Genomic DNA, 17,848 nt, shown 5'->3' on the forward strand with positions numbered 1-17,848 from the left:
CACAGAATTTTCACTGGCTGATTCTTCAGTTAGGTTACCAGGCATTTCTTCTGAGGCACATCTGCGTGAACCCAAACTCCCCACCTCTTGGTAAGCAGCTGAGTGTGGTGATATTGTTGTATTAGCCAGGCATTTAGCTATCGATTACCTGAACACCACAGAAAGCTATATGTACAGATTAGCTTAAACACTGCAAGTAAGGAAAACAACAAAAATAGGTGTACGCAGATAACATGGAAAACCGAACACCAGATTGGAGCTGCATCCCGGTGCAGCCTGGAATGGGAGTACCAGTGACAGGTCTCGGGGGTGCAGATCAATGGCCCCAGGGATGGTAGGCCTTAGGGACAGGGAGCAGGGACAGGTCGTCTCCACGGGCAGGAGAAGAAGGGTGACCAGGGCAGGCCTGGCCCAGGGTGGCCATGGCAGAAGTATTGCTTCTTTGCCGTTTGCTTGGAGTCTGCCTGGTCCGAAGCCCAATCCCTGCCACTGCCCCCGAGGCTCATCACCAAGCTCCTGTTTCTTCTTGCTCAAGCCAGGACAGTTTGGGAAAGGCTTTTCCTCTCTCTGTTGAAATTCAAGGTCCAGTAGGAAGACTACCAGCTTCGCGATGCCCTTAGGATATTTCGTCTTCAGAATTAATGCCCACTCTTGAGGCGCCCTGGGCTCTCTGTAGCACAGGTAACAGTGCCGACGTTGCATAAACAGGCAGGTCCTTTCTGTTAGCAGTTCAAAGAGGAGAATGGTGGTGGGGGCACTGTCGTCATGTGCCCGATTGTGACTCACAGCCACCCTCTGAGACAGAGGGGATCTGCTGTTGGGTAACGTGACAGTTACGTAATCTACTGTCAACTTGAGCAAGGGATGGAGTTTAGCCTGTCAATCAGGCTAAATGACCTCATTTGGAGGCATGACAGATAAACAGCTCACTGAAGGCCAGATCCACTCTCTCTGCTACACATTCCTATTGACAAGTCACCTGGAGCTACGCTGATGGAGCCAGAACATGGAGACCCCTGGCAGTGCTGAGATGCTTCCACTGCCAGTGGATCCACAAGACTTTCCACGCACTGGCCTGTGATTTTCTTGCATTCTGCGTCATTGCATGTGTGAGTCTGAAGAGGAATTTATAGACTGGTAGCAGACATATGGGCTAATATTAGACTTTTGGACTGGATTTGGACTGAGCTGGGATTTTTTTTAATATACAATTACTCTTTATAGAGGCTCTTTCTTATATATATATATATGAGTGTTTATGGATTTGTTTCTCTAGTCAACCCAGACTAACACAGGTAAGCATTAGACTGCTAAGCACAAGATCGGCAGTTCAAACCAACCAGCCACTTCCCAGGAGAAAGAGGAGGCTATCTTCTCTTGTCAAGATGTATAGCCCTGGGAACCCTATATCGGGCTTTTACCAGTCGGAATGGACTTGCTGGCAGTGGGTTCGGGCTTGGAGTTGGAATCTTTACAAAGCACTATGGTTAATATTAAAATGAATACCCATTGAGATGACTGGTTCACATTTTCCCAGTCTCGGTTAAAATACAGAACAATAAATTCCATTCTATGGGATGGTAACAGACAATCTAAGTAAAAAACAGGGCATGTGCTATGCAAATAAAAGCTATTTTCAGCAAAGATCCCTAGTTCCCCCTTCTCACCAGGGACTGCCCTGGAACTCTTACCTACGGAAATTCTGGGCCCAGCACCCCAGAGAGTCACATGCCAGTACCTACTACGTTCCAATCTGGGCAGTCACGTCTCAGCAACACACAGGTTCCTGGCACGTGGCCCTCCTGCAATCAGGAGCCAAATGAGAAGTGAGGCCGGACTCCTCCTTCCCTGGGAAGTCACAGTGTAGATTTGGGAACCTGAGATTTGCTCAGCAGACAGCTCATTGGCCCTCCTGCAATCAGGAGCCAAATGAGAAGTGAGGCCGGACTCCTCCTTCCCTGGGAAGTCACAGTGTGGATTTGGGAACCTGAGATTTGCTCAGCAGACAGCTCATTGGATCAACAGACGGTGTAAGAGGCTGTGTGCAGGTCCCAGTGTGCCTAGTAACCACCCTCGCCCCACAGCCAGCAGGCTTCCGAGTAAGGGGTTGGTTAGGTCCCACGGGGATGTGGGCAACAGCTGGGCCGCCGTCTCCATGGGTCTGGTCTACCTTGTTCTCCTCCTCTCAGCTGACTCTGTGTGCTACTCTGTTGTTCCCCCACCCCTTCCAGCCTCTGTTCTCAGACTGTCTGCAAACTCGGGGCTGCCTCTAGCCTGGACCCCAAACCCTACCTGTCCCCTCCACTCTCCCCAGGTCACCCTCAGCCCCCAGATCCACTGCTCCTGCTTCCCACCCAGCTGACCTGAGGCGGCGGAGGACAAAGGTGTTCCAATCTCAAACCCGCCCAGCGTTTAAAAGCTGGCTTTTAAATCCACACACATCTGAATCGGTACATTTCCATTTTCTCTGCGGGCACGTTTCCTTTCTGATGGACTTTCGCAAACATTTTACTGTTATATTTCTTGTGCTACTGCCCGGAAGCATTATTTAGACATCATAAAAAAAATCATTATATTGTTCAAAGGAAGGCTGAGAAGTCCGTAAAGAAGAATACAAAAAGCTCAATCCACACACAGAAGGAACACACACACAGCCAGGCGTCCGCCACACTGGGCAAGTCGGCTCTTACGGCAAAGCGACACTTATCACCATCCCACTTTACAAAACAAAAGCAAATGAATAATGGATGTGTGCTGTACAAAAGTCTAGATTTTACAGTATGTCTAGGGAAAATCCAGTTCAATTATTTGCAGCAGCAGCAGTCCTATGATAAACGAATGCAGAAATGGTTACATATGTGAAATGTACCATTCCCAGCGGGCCTGTCGTCCACAGAAATGCATCGTGAACATTAATATTTTTTTAAACACACCGGAGACATGTTTGAAAACCCACATTGCTGTCATTACCCAAAGGCACTGTGTGCGAGCAATCCTTGAACCCTTGAGTTGAAAAAGCTCCTGGCTTTCTGGGGGTTATTTTAGCAAGCGTCTCAAGACACTGCGCTCCTTGAGGGCTGCCAGCTCCCAAACGGGAGTGGCTGCCCTGAGGCACAAGGAGTTCTACAGACTTCTCAGAGAAGCTGGGCACACTCTCCCTCTGGACAGGCCGGGGATATGCACTCCCGTGGCTTCTTGGCACTTACCAACAACAGGCGGCCGCGACATCTTCTCAGAGCAGTGGTCTGAGCACTCCCCAGCCTTGAGAACCAGGAACCCCCCACGCCCTAGGCTCTCTGACTTGTGGGCAGCCTGGACTTGGGCTGAGCCCCTGAAGGCAAGGGGCCTGCTGGGGGGTTGGCCAGCCCAAGACACTTCCCTCCCAGCTCCCACCCACAGGGCCTAGATGGAGCAGTGACTAATGCTTGGTTAGAGAGTGCACTACCAGAGGGGCTCTGGGCTGATACTTCCTGTTTGGGGAGGAAACCTCACTGGTAATAATTAGTGGTTCAGACCCAAGGCTCGTTGCTACAGGAACTGAGGCAAGGTGGCAGTAAGAAAGAATAAAATGGATAGAAGTCATCCAACACAGGGCAGGCTCCCTTGCTCTCTCTCTCTCTCTCTCTCTCTCTCTCTCTCTCTCTGTGTGTGTGTGTGTGTGGCTGCAGAAAGTGGCAGTTTGTCCATTGCGGTGCGGGTCACACTATCACTGGCTCAGTGACCATTCTCTCCGCATTTTGTGCTGGCAAAAGCACTCTTGTCATCTGTCCTTGCTAGTCAGTACCCACGGGGTAAAGAATGACAGAGAGACAGACAGACTCACGGCCCGAAGACAACACTTTACAAAGGCACAGCGTGGCTACCGGAGAAAGAGCTGGTCCACGCCGCCTGTCCGCCCGCCTCTTCAGTTGACTTCAGGAGCTCACACTGACAGCAGCCCAAAGGGAGGCTGGAGGCTTGGAAGTTTCTAGATCCTTGAAGTAAATTCTGCCCCTCCAAATCAGAATATCCAAGAAGAGTCTTAGCCAAGGTTAAAAACCCAGCTCACTGCTATCAAGTCCATTTTAATTCATAGCAACCCCATACCGGGTTTCTGGGGCTGTAAATCCTCATAAGAGTACCCAGTCTCATCTTTCTCCCATGGAGCGACTGGTGGGTTCGAACTGCTGACTTTTCAGTTAGCAGCCAGTCCAATGCCGATTCGACCAGGGCAGCCAAGATTAAAACGCAGCGCCCTCAAGTCAATTCTGTCTCATGGCGCCCCTACAGGGCAGGGTAGAACTGCCCCTAAGGGTTTCCGAGACGGTAACTGTTTAAAGGAGTGGAGCGCCCCGTCTTTCTCCTGCAGAGTGGCTGGTGGTTTGAAAGAGAGCAGCCCTTGTGCCCAGCAGCCCAGCACATAACCACGACACCACCGGGGCTCCGGCCAAGAGACTCAGGGAGGGCAAAAGAGCAGTGGCCTGTGTGTGTGCTCTGCACACAGGGGCACAGGAGGGTGGGGCTCTCCTATCGAGAAATGACAAGTCCTGGCTGCAGGGCTCAGCCCACTCTTGCGTCTTTCTGTCCAGTTCCCGGCACCGCCTTCTTTGTGGTCAGCGTGGAGCCACCTCCTGAAGCTGGTCACAAAGGGGCTGGGCCTCACCTCTCACAGCTAGCGGCTCAGGTGTCCCCGCCACTCTGTGGCCAGTGATCTCGACAACACTGACCCCGGAGCAGTTGGCAGGACTGGCTGGTCACTTGGAAAGCTTCAGTACAGGCCATCCTGTTAAGAAATGCTCCATCTGCCTGTGGTCAAGTGCCCATCTTGCTTGAAGGGGGCCACCTCACTGCCACCGGAAGCTCTCACCTGGGAGCATTCACTGTCAGGAGACACCTTCACCTTGACCCAAGGGGTGCTAATACCTTCCCAAGCCCACCAGTGACATCACAAACCAACTGCTCAGAACCTTGCGCCACCCCACGGGCACCAGAGGAGATGTGTACAGCAATCAGGAAGGGTCATGTCATCACGGACCTTAACCTGCAGCTTTGGGACACCTGTCAACTTGACAGATGGTTGATGACCTTGGTTGGGCTCCGGGCAGGTATACACAGTGGTTACCGTCCACCAGCTCAGCTCCTAACTGAGGTTGGAGTCTACCTGAAGCGCTTGGAAGAAAAGCCAAAAATCAGCCGCTGCAAATTTTCCAGGGCACAGTTCTATGACATACCAAGGGTGGCCAAGAGCTGAAATTGGCAGGATGGAAACTGGTGGGTGTTTTTACAAGACGCCCCCCGTAAGGCTTTGTCTCACTCACCAGCTCCCAACTCCCTTTACCCATTAGGTAATCTTGGGGCTGCTTTTTGATTTTAGGGTTTTGGGGGTTTTTTCCCCGCAGCTTAACCTCCCAATCTGATTAAAACGTAATATTTAGAGATCCCACCTGGCTCTCATTAAACAGAAGCAGCTTGGAGTAAGTTGCTGCCTGATGGCAAACAATTAGCGCTCACCTGTTCTGCCAAGATGACTGGGGTGATTTCTGTGATTTATGAGGGCCAGGTGATTGGGCTCAGCATCTCGCAATTCCTTGAAGGCATGGCTTACTTCACTGAACTTTACAGAGAGTTGGCCATCCTTACGAAGCGACATATTCTCCCCCTGGGTTGGAGTGACAGCGCTGGAGTTGGTGCAGCGGTCAGTGCCCTGGCCACCGGCAAGATGACCTCACCTCAAGGTGGAGGCATGACCTCTCCAAACTCTCATTTCCTCACTTGAGTTCAGAAAGACAGGAGGGTTTGGGTGTTTGTAAGGAGCCCAGATGGCCCCATGAGTAAGGCACTGGGCTGCCAACTGTAAGGTTGGTGGTTCAAGCCCATCAGCCACTCTGTGGGGAAAAATGAGGAAGATTTACATTCTCAGAAATCCTATTAGGGTCACTCTGAGTGGGGACTGACTCCATGGTAGTAGGGTTTGGGGGCTCTAAGTGTCTGTAGGGTGACAGGTGACAGCTGATACTCCTCAATGTCTGAAGTGAGCCAGGCCTCAGTGCCTGGCCCAAAGTTAGTGCTCAATAGATGTTTGCGGAATGAATAAGTGACAGGGCAGATTTTGGAGAGGCATAATGAGTGATCCAAAGGCTCAGATTTGGGGTGGAAAGAATGGGCAGAATTGCATGTCTCATGTCTTTAGCACAGCCACATTACTGGGAGAAGCGCTTTCCCTCCTTCCAGAAGCAGAATTCAAATGCACTCACACACAGGGCTCGCCCAGTGCCTGCTCTGCAGAAAACAGACTGTCCAGTGACCAGGAAGGCTGTCATTTCAGATGTAATGGAAGTAGTGCCTGGCAGTGAAAAACGTGAGGGGCTCCCAGGGGGCCTAGGAACAGTGGAAGGTTGGACAGGTGAGTGGACTCAGTTACAGATGGCCGATAGGAGCAACTGAGGCTTCTGCAGTTGAACATTTGCACAACCCGGAGTGCCCTGTCCCTACCCCTGGCCTTCCGTCTCTAAATGGCTTAATCTATAAGCCTGAATGGGAAAGCAAGTGTGGAAAAGCAGCACACACCCATCCAGCCCCTCGTAGGCTGGAAAGAGGCAACTCGGAGTGGGGCTTTAATAATTGCTTAAGTTGGCAAGCTTCCTCATTTTAAATAGAGGCCCATTACTGGTCCATAGGCCAAAAAGCAATCTCAAGGAGTGCTTGGCTCACTCAGCGTGGCCGACCAAAACAACCTGACCGCTGGGTATGGCGAGGAGGGTGAGGAGGGATGGATCTGCCCTCGGTGAAACAGCCAGGGCACCCAGAAATCCCTGTCCAGTCTGCTTCCTTCTCTGGCCCTAACCTCTTTGGAAACCAGTTTCCTCTGAAGGTCTCACATGCAGGTGGGGCTCAGGAGAGGGAAGGAGGCACCGCTTCTCCCGCTAACAACATGTGCCAGGTGGGGAGGCTTCAGCCAGGCCTCGCTCTAAGCCACGGAGAACGAGCGCTCAGACACCATCCTCTGGGCTTCCGTTGCCTTCTTTTGTGAACAGAGGGGAAGTGACAAGGAGAGCATGGAGCCTCTGAAGTCTCCAGGGACAGCAAGAGCTTCTCTTTCACGGCACTACGCATAACGCTCTTTGACTGCAGTCCTAACAGTGCTACCGGACTTCAGACACGTTAGCGGGATAGACCAGTCTCCGGAAAAGGACACCGTGTTGGTAAAGGAGAGGGGCAGTACAAGATGCGGAAGGCAAGATGGAGTAACACCGTGGCTGCAACAATGGGCTCAAACTTAAGTACAATTGTGAGGATGGTGTTTGGTTTCCTGGTACAGAGTCACAGTGAGTCAGAACTGACTCCATAGCATCTAACAACAACAACAACAACAACAAAGCTCAGCATGGTACACAATCATTCTCCAGGCAGACATGCTGTCCTTGTTGTATAGGGATATTGTACGCTCTTATCTAAATGCTACAGATGAAGAAAGAGAGGGTGCATGAGCTAATAACATCACCAAAGTCATGTAGTAAAAAACCAGTCTTCTCCCCCTCCAGCCAGAAGCCTTCCTGGAGGCCCCTTTGACCCCAAGTGCTCAGGGGTGCAGCTCTGGACTTCAGCCCCAAACTTTCACTTTTAACTGCATGAGGCCCTGCTCAGGAAGGAATGGGTCGCATGGGACGAGGACAGGGAGCATCTGCAGGAGAGGAATCCAACTGTTTGGGCATCCCTGGCATGGGGAGGGCACACCTGTGGCCTCAGCATGACCAGATAGGCCCTGGGGGACACAGCAGGCCTGGGCAGCTTGCACAGCCATCTGGCAAGCAGCCGGCTCCGAGGGCCCAGTTGCCTGCAATGCTGTCAGAGTTTTGACTGCCCCTTGTCAACTGCCACACCTTTCTCCCAGGGGCCTTGCTAAGGCCCCTGTCTATTATTCAAGGGTTCCTTCAAAAAGCCTTCCCTTCTGCGCCTCCTCCACTGTGGTACCCTCTGCCCCACTAAGTCCATTTACTCATTAGACATCTATGAACCGCCTTGTCAGTGCCAGCCGCCTGCAGGCCAGCGGGGGAGGGGAGAGGGGTAAAGGCACATCTTGGCCCTTCAGGTACTCATGGCTTGCGCGGGTGGTTCACCTTGCAAACTCGGGAGGCAGTAGGCAGTAGGCAGTAGGTGGGATCTGGGCACCGGTGGTTTTAAGGACCCTTGTAGGTGGCTGAGGGCCACTGGTGGGCAACCTGACCCTCAGCACCGCTGCCTTTGGGCTGCCAGCATCCTCTGAGGCCACCCTGGTTTCCCCACAGGGACCCCTCTGAGCTTCCCAGGCAGACACCTGGGAGCCAGTGTTCCTGCTGCTACTGCGACTGTGTTGCCTTCTGGTATCAGGCTCTCTGAGTTCACCCCACTCCCACCCCCTCTGCCACGATGACGGTGCCCTCCACCTTGAGGGCGGGGCCATTGCCAGGAAAGCTTTAGCAAGGGCCTGGCCCCTAAACATGCAGTACATGCTATGAGGGTCCCTGCACTCTGACTCACAGAAAGACGGCGCATCCTTTCTCCAACCTGTCTCAGGGGCAGCCTCGGGCACCCTGGCAGCCTCTCTCTTCCATCCGCCAGAGTCCAGCAGAAATGACTGCGTTTTAACCAAAGACACAGTTTCTGGCCCCCAAGCAGCATGTAAACTCGGCGCACCATCTTCTTCACTACAGCTAACCAAGTTGCAACCACATCTCTCCAGGAAGCCTGCCTCCCAATTTCGGGCACTTGGGAGAACTTTGTCACCTTGGGACACCCCGGTCCCTCCTGGGTGCTCTGTCTGGGCAGCCAAGGGGCTAAGAGGCCACAGAGGAAGTCAGGAAGGTCCTGCCTACGGCCTCCACCTTCCCGGGGACGGGCTGGCATAAACTGGGCAACACCTCGAACCAGGGCGGGGTCAGTCCGGGGGTGTGGGGTGGCCACGGGGGTGGCGGGGTGGGTGGGGGACGTCGCGATCAGCCACAGGCTCTGGGCGCCCGCTCCCCAGCCCCGCCCTGCGATCGCGGCTCCAGTCTCTCACGGGAAGGAAGGCACACACGTGCGGGCCCGGGAGCGGGTTTGCGGCGCACGTGGCTGGGCCCTAGGGCACTAGGGTGGACTCTGGGCGTGCCACGGCTCGGGGACCCCACGCAGCCACGACGCAGAGTGCATGCAATGGGACGACCGCAGGACCCTCTGTCCCCGGCGGCGGGCAGCGGCCCGTGGCCCCCCACGGCGTCCCGGGGGAGGGGTCACTCACCTCTCCGGCCCGCCCCTGGGCACCGCGGCGACAGCTCTAAGGCCACGCTGGAGGCGGTGGCTCCACTCCGAGGCTCCGCCCTTCCCCGTGCTCCACCCGCCCGCCCCGGAGGCCGGACCTGAGCGGAGGTGGCCGCCCGCCAGCCCGCCCCTGCCTTATCCGGCCGGCCGGAGAGCCCCGCCTGCCCGGCCCTGGACCCGCTGCTTCTGGTCTGCGCTCCGGCTGATAGAGGTGGGGACGCCGGGGTCCTCTCTCCACCCCCACCGGGAGGGCGTGGCGGCCAATTCCACCTCTGACCGCGCCCCCTCCTACAGCTGAAGGATAATTCCAGCCTCTCTTCGAAGTGCTGAAGGATCCCTAGTGGTGCACTGCTTACGACTTGGGCTGGGATCCACCAGGTCAGCAGTTCAAAACCACCAGTGGCTCCGAGGGAGATAGACAGGGCTCTCTACTCCCATAAACACAGTCTTGGAAACTCTAGAGGGTCGCTATGAGTCAGTATTGACTGGATGGCTGTGAGGGGTTTTGTTTGTTTGTTTGTTTGTTTGTTTGACTAAGTACTGCTGCTTGTTAGTGCATGCGTGTGCATGGGTTGCATGTCTGTGCTCTCTCATAAAGATTCAACTTCTTGGCCATTTTATAATTGACATTAAGTGGTGCTGAAGAACACTGTTGGCACCGTGGTTAAAGTGTTTGGTTGCTAACCCAAATGGCGATTGAATCTCACCCGCTGCTCGTGGAGAGAAAGGGTTAATAGTCTACTTCTGAAAAGCGTTTCAGTCTTGGAAAACGTACAGGGCAGCCCTGTTCTTTATTATGAGTCGGATACGACTTGATGCCGTAGGTTTGGAGGGGAGGCAGGAGAAAGAAGCCTGCTTCATTACCCACTGTACCACCGCCTGGAGGCATTCTCCGGAAACCCCACTGGCGACCTCATGTCAGCTTCAAAACGGATCAAGTCCAGTGGATTCAGGAATGGACAGTAGGACAGACATCTCTGTTGTTGCTAGGTGCAGTCCAGTTAGGACCTGTAGCAATCCGTTGTTGTACAGCAGAAGTAAACACTGCCCGGTCCTGGGCCATCCTTAGAAGTGGTCCTGTGCCTTGAGTCCGTTGTTGTAACCACTGTGTTAATCCATCTCATTAAGGGCCCTTCTCTTCTTTGCTGCCCCCAACTTTACCCAGCATGATGTCTTTGTGCAGAAACGGGTCTCTCCCGACAACATGTCCAAAGCATTGACAAACTCTCGCCAACCTTGCCTCAAAGGATCACGCAGATGCCGTACTTCTTCTAAAACAGCTGTTTGTTTGTTTGTTTGTTTTTGTTGTAAGCCAATGGTACTGACATTCTCCAGCAACATAATTCAAATGCATATATTCTTCAGTCCCCCATATTCAATGTCCAACTGTCAAATGCCCCTGAGGCAACGGCTTGGGTCAGGCACACCTTAGTCCTCAAAGTAACATCCTTATGTTTCAATAATCCGAGAAAGTCTTGCCTGGCAGATTTAACACAACCCGTCTTTTGATCTCTTGACTGCTGCTTCCACGAGCATGGATGGTGGATCCAAGCAAGACAAGGTCCTTGACAAGGTCAACCTTTTCTCCACGTATCAGGGTGTTAACCTGTTGGTCCAGTTGTGAGGACTTTGGTCTTTACATTGAGCTGTAATCTATGCTGAAGGCTGCGGTCCTTGGTCTTCATCGCCAAGTGCTTCACGTCCTCCTCACGTTCAGCAAGCAAATCTTTAGGGGAGCAGAAAGCCTCCTCTTTCTCTCGCACATAGTTTCTGGAGCTGTAAATCTTTATGGGAACAGACACCCTCATCTTTCTCCTTCAGAGTGGCTGGTATATGTAAACTACTGACTTTGTGGGTAACAGCCCAATGTTTACCTTACTGTTTGTGTACCGTGAGGGCGGCCTTTGGCCCTTCCCAGCAGTTCCTAGGTTCCAAGGTCTGAGAGCTGCTATCCTGTTTCCCCAAAAGTAAGACATCCGCTGAAAATAAGACCTACTTACAGTTTTGCCTCTCGCTGAAATTTAAGGCACCCCCGAAAATAAGGTCCCCCAAAGCTACCATAACTCTGGACTCTGGACTGTAGTGGCAGGCGCCACCATGCAGCTCACTGTTGGCTGCAGTGCAGCCAGAGCAGACAGGAAGTGCGAGGTCTCTTTTATTAAAACAATAAGCAATAAATGTGTACTGTATTCTTCTCATGGAAAAATAAGACATCCCCTGAAATAAGACCTAGTGCATCTTTGGGAGCAAAAATTAATATAAGACACTGTCTTATTTTCGGGAAACAGGGTAGCAAGGCTGTACTCACCTTCCTGCAAGAAATTCCAGGATTCAAATAGCTGGCCAGCCCTGACACTGCCTGAAGCCCATCCCCCTCCACACCTGCTACCACAGCAAGGCAGTCTGGTGAGGGTAAGTTCAACCACCGAGGGTCTTCAGAGGTGGCTGCACTTGTCCCGTGCCCTCGAGGTACGCCTCTCCTTTGACAGGTGAAGAGATGGGGCCTCTGGTAAAGTAGTGGCTAACATCACTCATCTTCTGGGAGGCTAAGCCCCGCAATTTGTTTTAGGGTACAAAAGTGACCCCATTTCAAATATAATGTAAAGAGAATATTTGTTAATCTTAATGGAGACAGAGACCACCCAAAGACACAGACACATCATTGGTAAGGGAGACCACCCACGAGGTTGAAATGGCGTCCGAGGTTCACCACTGAGACTCGAGATAGAGGGGTGGGAGTGAGGAAATTGTCACAAACACATGATGGGTGGCAGATCAATACATCACAGTAACAGGTGGGGCCACAGAAGCAGGGGCTGGACCAGGACTGGGCCACATCCACCGTTAGAAGGACTTACAAGATTGGTACAGGGCCTTCAGACCCAGACAATCAGGGCCAAACTGACAGGGCACAACTCTTGACCACTCCACCCGCATACCATCTCCAGTACGGTGACCTCCGTGGAGGAAGCACCTAGGCACCCCTAAGAGAGGCTGCCCCTCCCTGGGCTGAGCAGAGTCAGGCGGAGGCTACCCACTCTCCAAGGCATCCTGCCAGAGGACAAGATTGCCTACACCCTTGGTTAAGGATCACCAAGCATTCCATGGAGACTTAATCTACGTGGGCACTCTGCAGATGGTTTTGGGCTGTCACTGCCACCCATAGTCTTTTGCAAACCTGGGTGATCAGAATTCAGGCTGTGAACCAGCTGCTTCTCAGAATAGACCTGGAAAGGGGCTTGACCCATCATGCCCCAGAAAGGAACCTCGATGAAGTCTTTAAAATCCTGCTTTCTAGGAAGCCAACCTGTGTTGGGGGAGATAAGCTGGAGGGAGGGGATATCAGAACCCTGAGGGCGGAGGGGGGAGGAAACAGCAGGGCTGAAGAAGCCACGGTGTAACTGGGCGGTGTGGACCCACCCCCACCCCCACTCCGGCCCCGAAACCTTCCGCGGGCACCTGGTACTCTGCCATGCCCACAGCTTTCCTCTTGCCTCGACAGCCTCCTTCCCACCTCTGCTTGGCATGCCCCAAGGCTGCCTTCATGAACCCTCCCCCTGCCTCAGAGCCACCGACCGTGAGCTCCCGCAGCAGCTCTGTTTTCAGAGCTTAAATTCTGAGCACTGGGTTGGTGGAAGGTACAGGAAACAGAGGGAGCCCGAAATGTATCCACAAACACCCGGCGTCGGTGAAATTCTTTCCGACAGCTAACTGGCGACGTAAACCGCTTTGCTTGCTACCAGGCCGTGTGTTTGCTGGGTTCCCCAGACCAGCCTTGGGAGGGGCCACCATTTCAGGCCCAGGAACTTGTCTGGACATTCTCATTGGGATGCTGGAGCAGTGGTTCTCAACCTGTGGGTCGCAACCCCTTTGGGGAGGTTGAATGACCCTTTCACAGGGGTCGCCCGATTCATAAGAGTTGCAAAATCACAGTAATGAAGTAGCAACGAAAATAATTTTATGGTTGGGGGTCATCACAACATGAGGAACTGTAGGAAAGGGTCGCAACATTAGGAAGGTTGAGAACCACTGCTCTAGAGTCACATAACAATGAGTCGCAGCCCTACTCCGGTGGTCTGAAGACCCTGAACCAATCTCGTAAGCTTTCTAATCTGCATTAATGGCTGAATCCCAACCACGATTCCTTTCCCTGCTTCTGTAGTCCTGGCTTCAACTGTGATGAACCGATCGGCCACCAACTGCCCTTTGTGAGCTGCTAACCTCAAGGTTAGCGAGTTGCAGTCTCGGAAACCCACCGGGCAGTTCCACCCTGTCCTGTAGGGTCACCAGGAGTCAGAATTGGCAGAATGGGAATGAGTTTGGGCTTCGTTGTTGTTGTTCTCTGCTTTATAATTTAGCCATGTGGCGATGCATTCTTATGCCTCATGCTGATGGGCTCCTTCAACTGGATGACTCATTTTGTCTTTGACTCGTCTCTTTCATATTTAAGACTTAATAAAGGGGTCACTATAAAATACATCTAAATGTAGAGTCTTTTCTTCCCCAGAGAGTGTGGCACAGGCAGCAGAATCCAACGTCATCTTTCCTGGCAAGACTTGGGTGGTGGGGGTAGCGGGGTGGTGTATTTTATTCCACCATATTCCATGGTCTTAAAGAATCTGCAAATTAAGTACACTGGGTTATTTTAAACCCGTGTTTTGGGGTTTTCAGAGATTCTTATTAAGTCTCTCTCTGTGTGTTTGCCAACTTTGGAACTGGCTTATTTGTCCCCAAAGCATTTCAGTAGGTTTTACTTTTACTTTTTCTCTCTTTGTAACCACTCAGACCGGTGTTTAGGTCTGATGGGGAAGGCATTTGGAGAGTTTTTAAGGTGGTGAAATAACCCTTCTGTTTAAGGTGGTGAAATAACCCTTCTGTTTTCTCTCTCTTTAAAACAAAAAATCACCAGATTCATTCATTTGTTTTTTCTCTCCATGTATGTTTTTTGTCTGTCAATTGTAATGACTTCCTCCACCAGCTTTCTGACAAAAGAAATCTCCAGACAAAGGTAGAAATGCCTTTGGTGATCTCGTAAAACTTCCAGGGGACAAGAGCAGGTAAATAGGTAAAACACCAAAATTAGATCCTAGGATAAGACTTTCCCAAAGTTTGCAATTGCACACCAATGGGAGTGTTATAAATAGATGTATACATTTCAAAAGAAATTGCCCTTGCTGAACTCTGGCCTGATACTTCTTTGTCATTTCTCAGTCTCATTAGGAACAGCTTAGAAAACAGCTCAGAGAAACCCTCTACTCAGTAGACTAGCATCTCAGAAGATGGACTGGCCCCCGCTAGGGAATTATAGTTAATCCTGGGTAACTGAAGTTCGAGTTCAATTCTTACCATCCTTCATCAATGAGCCTGGGTTTGTTTTTTCCTATCACGATGTTGCTTTGGGGTGTGTGCTTTAAACTTATATTTAAGAGCTGATTTGGAATTTTAGTGACTGCCTCCCATCCCGGAAAAGCTTATTTCATGTGGTATATGGTTGAGGAGAATTTTGTCTGTGTTTGCTCTGTTGGGCTACAGCAGTTTGGTCTGGTTCTGTAACCCAAAGTAAATCTAGACAATAGTGGGCTGTTTGGGCATTTAATGGTGGCAAGGAGGCTGCAGGGGGTTGGAGGCTTGTGACCAGCGCTCTGAGAAACTGAGTGTACTGTTTCGCCGTTGGCCAGTGTTGCTGTTTGGGGTGGCATCACTAGATCTTGCAAAGCATTCACGTGGGACGCGGACGGGCAGCAGTTCCCAGCCTGTTGTGAAGTGCAAGTTGTTCGTTGGAAAGGGGGGAATGTTACTTCTAAAACTCAGGCTAGACTTTTATTCGAGTAGTGGAAGCTGGCACAAGATAGTCAAGAATTCTTTTGAAAACATCAGTGAGGGAATTTCTTCTTCTTCTTCTTTTTAAAATTCTTGATCCCTCAAGCAAATGTTGGTGGTTTTAACAGAGGCTAACCTAAATACAAAGCCACACGCGAGGAAGCTACCTTTGGGTGTGTGTTGGCTTTGTCTTGGGTTGGGCTACTTTGAGCATGCTCTCACTGCCTTTGAGTCAATGTGGGCTCATCGTGCCCGCCTATGGGTTTCCGAGATAAACTGTTTATGGGAATAGAAAGCCCAGTCTTTCTCCCTGGGAGCAGTGTGTGGTCTAGAACTGCCGACTCTGCAGATTGCATCCCAAGGTGTACCCACTAAGCCACCAGGGCTCCTTGAGAATGGTACTCTGTTGCTGATCCCTGTCACATGCACTGTTACCGGGAAGAAAGACACAGGCAGGGAGGAGCCTTGTGAGTCTGTCGTAGGGACTGACTTCAGAGACTCAGTGAATGCGTGAGTCTTGCTCAGAATGATGTCTTTTTAGAGGACATCTGTCTGTGTATCACCTAGAACAGTGTGTGAGACTCGCAGTCCATTTGAAGAGTGCACCATAGAAACATTATTTATTTTGGTTGGTATAAAAAAACTACTTCCAGCAAAAACATTTATGAAAAGATCATTTTTATCTCCAGAAGGTAAAAAGTAGATAACATTTTATAAGGAACTCTGTTTTGATTTTATGACACTTGTGTGTGGATGTATGACATTCTTTTGATATTATAAATAATTAATGAAATGCATTCATTTTCATGTTTATAACAACCTTGAAATCAAGATCTTTACAAGTAACTTAAGTTAGAGACTACAGAAGGTATTTCATTTCAGGAATAAAAGAGATTTTGAAAATGAACGAATTTTTCCATAAATGTAGGGTAAGCATTTAACCTTAAGATTGAAATTTTTTCTTTCTAGCCTTGTTAAAGAAAACAGCTTGCTTAAAAACTTAAAAAACAAGACCATGGGACAACAATAAAATACCGAAACTCATGCCATCGTCTTTCTGACTCACAGCAACCCTACAGGACAGAATATAACTGCCCCTTTGGTTTTTTTGAGGCTGTGAATCTCCTGGAAGCAGAAAGCCTCTGTTTTTTCCCAAGGTACTGCTGGTGGGTTCAAACCACAGACCTTGTGGTTAGCAGCCCAGACATAACCCACCAGGGTTTTAACAATTAGAAACAGCTGTTCTTTGGGAGATGGGGAGCTTTGAACAATCAGAAATTTATTTTCTCACAGTTTGGAAAGTTACAAGTCAGTTCAGGATTACTTACTGCTTTTAAATCATTGGGCCAGTCTCCAACCCAAACCAACCGTGTCCATTTGGACTCACAGCGTCCCTAAAGGACAGAGCAGAACTGCCCCTTTGGGTTTCTGAGACTAAAATCGTCATGAGAACAGACAGCCCCGTCTCTCTCTACAGGAGCCGCTGGTGGGGTCCCACAGGGAGGTTGACAGCTCCATCTGTAGCCCTCTACGTCACCAGGGGTCTTTTACAGGAGTGGTTCACGACTCTCGCAGGGGTCACCCGATTCATAACAGTAGCAAAATTACAGTGATGAAGTAGCAAAGGAAATGATTTTATGGTTGGAGGTCACCACAACATGAGGAATTGTACTAAAGGGTCGTGGCATTGGGAAGGTTGAGAACCACTGCTTTAAAGGCTGGCTTAAACATATACAAATGACCAGTTTTTATCTTCAGTTGTAAGCCAAAAATAATAGTGGCCTAGTATGAGGTGATCTATAATGTGTGAGTCCGGATGGACTGGAGAAACAAATTCATAGACATGCATATGTATATAAGAAAGAGATTTATATACAAGAGCAATTGAACATTGAGAAAACACCCCAGCCCAGTCCAGATCAAGTCCATAAATCCGATATTAGCCCATATGTCCGATACCAATCTATAAAGTCCTCTTCAGACTCCTGTAACACATGCAATGATGCTGAATGCAGGAAGATCACAGGCCAGTGGGTACAAAGTCTTTGGATCCAGTGGCGGAGTGAGCATCTCAGCGCTGGCAGGGGCCTCTGCATGAGGGTGGGTCCATGTTGTCTTGTCAGCTGCCATGTCTCCCAGGGTGTGAGCAGAGAGAGAGAGGTGTCTCCTGCCCCAAAGGAGGAAGTCCCAGATTTCCCAGAATTCTCAGGAGAAGGCCATGTCCACAGTAGTCTCATTGGCAGATTAACAGCCTAGACTCGACCCTACACTCTGAATCCTTAAATTGACTCCAGATTAGGTGACTACCTCATATCTCCCCAGGAAAACTCTCCTAATTTGGTTAAAGAGAAGCCCTGGTGGCCGCTAACCGAGAGGTTTTCCATTTTCAGCCTCCCAGCAGCTAGAGGCCCTTCTGCTGCCCTTAGCTTTGCTGCCTCAGGGACGCAGGAGGGGAGTCAGCGCCATGGAGGCCACGCTTTCAGTGCGGACATTTGTAAGGAATCTTCCCCCCACCCCCTGGTTTCTTTCTTTTTTTTGGGGGGGGTATCATTTTATTAGGGGCTCATACAACTCTTACCATAGTCCATACATACATCAATTGTGTAAAGCACATCTGTATATTCATTGACCTCATCATTCTCAAAACATTTACTCTCCACCTAAGCCCCTGGCATCAGGTCCTCTTTTTCCCCCCTCCCTCCTCCCTCATCAGCCCTTGATAATTTATAAATTATTATTTTGTCATATCTTGCCATGTCCGACGTCTCCCTTC

At 50.7% G+C, this 17,848-nt stretch overlaps 1 protein-coding gene across 3 annotated transcripts in view; it reads right to left on the minus strand.

The window, feature by feature from the left end:
- STEAP3 (STEAP3 metalloreductase) overlaps nt 1–4,092 on the minus strand; it is a 35,239-nt gene extending 31,147 nt beyond the window's left edge. The window contains exon 1 of one of the 3 annotated variants that reach the window (XM_045287427.1): nt 3,864–4,092. Coding sequence is in view for 1 of the 3 variants with exons in the window: in XM_045287425.1 (XP_045143360.1) it covers nt 3,207–3,228 (22 nt within the window). In the remaining 2 variants the exon portion in view is untranslated. Of the gene's footprint in view, nt 1–3,206; nt 3,258–3,823 lie in introns of those variants that run through there. The other 2 variants (XM_045287426.1, XM_045287425.1) reach the window with 2 other exon arrangements.
- Nucleotides 4,093–17,848: the final 13,756 nt, after the last annotated feature.

Source organism: Echinops telfairi, unplaced genomic scaffold, assembly GCF_000313985.2.
Source record: "Echinops telfairi isolate 266 unplaced genomic scaffold, ASM31398v2 ScPeMD7_15;HRSCAF=58, whole genome shotgun sequence".
NCBI lineage: Eukaryota > Metazoa > Chordata > Mammalia > Afrosoricida > Tenrecidae > Echinops > Echinops telfairi.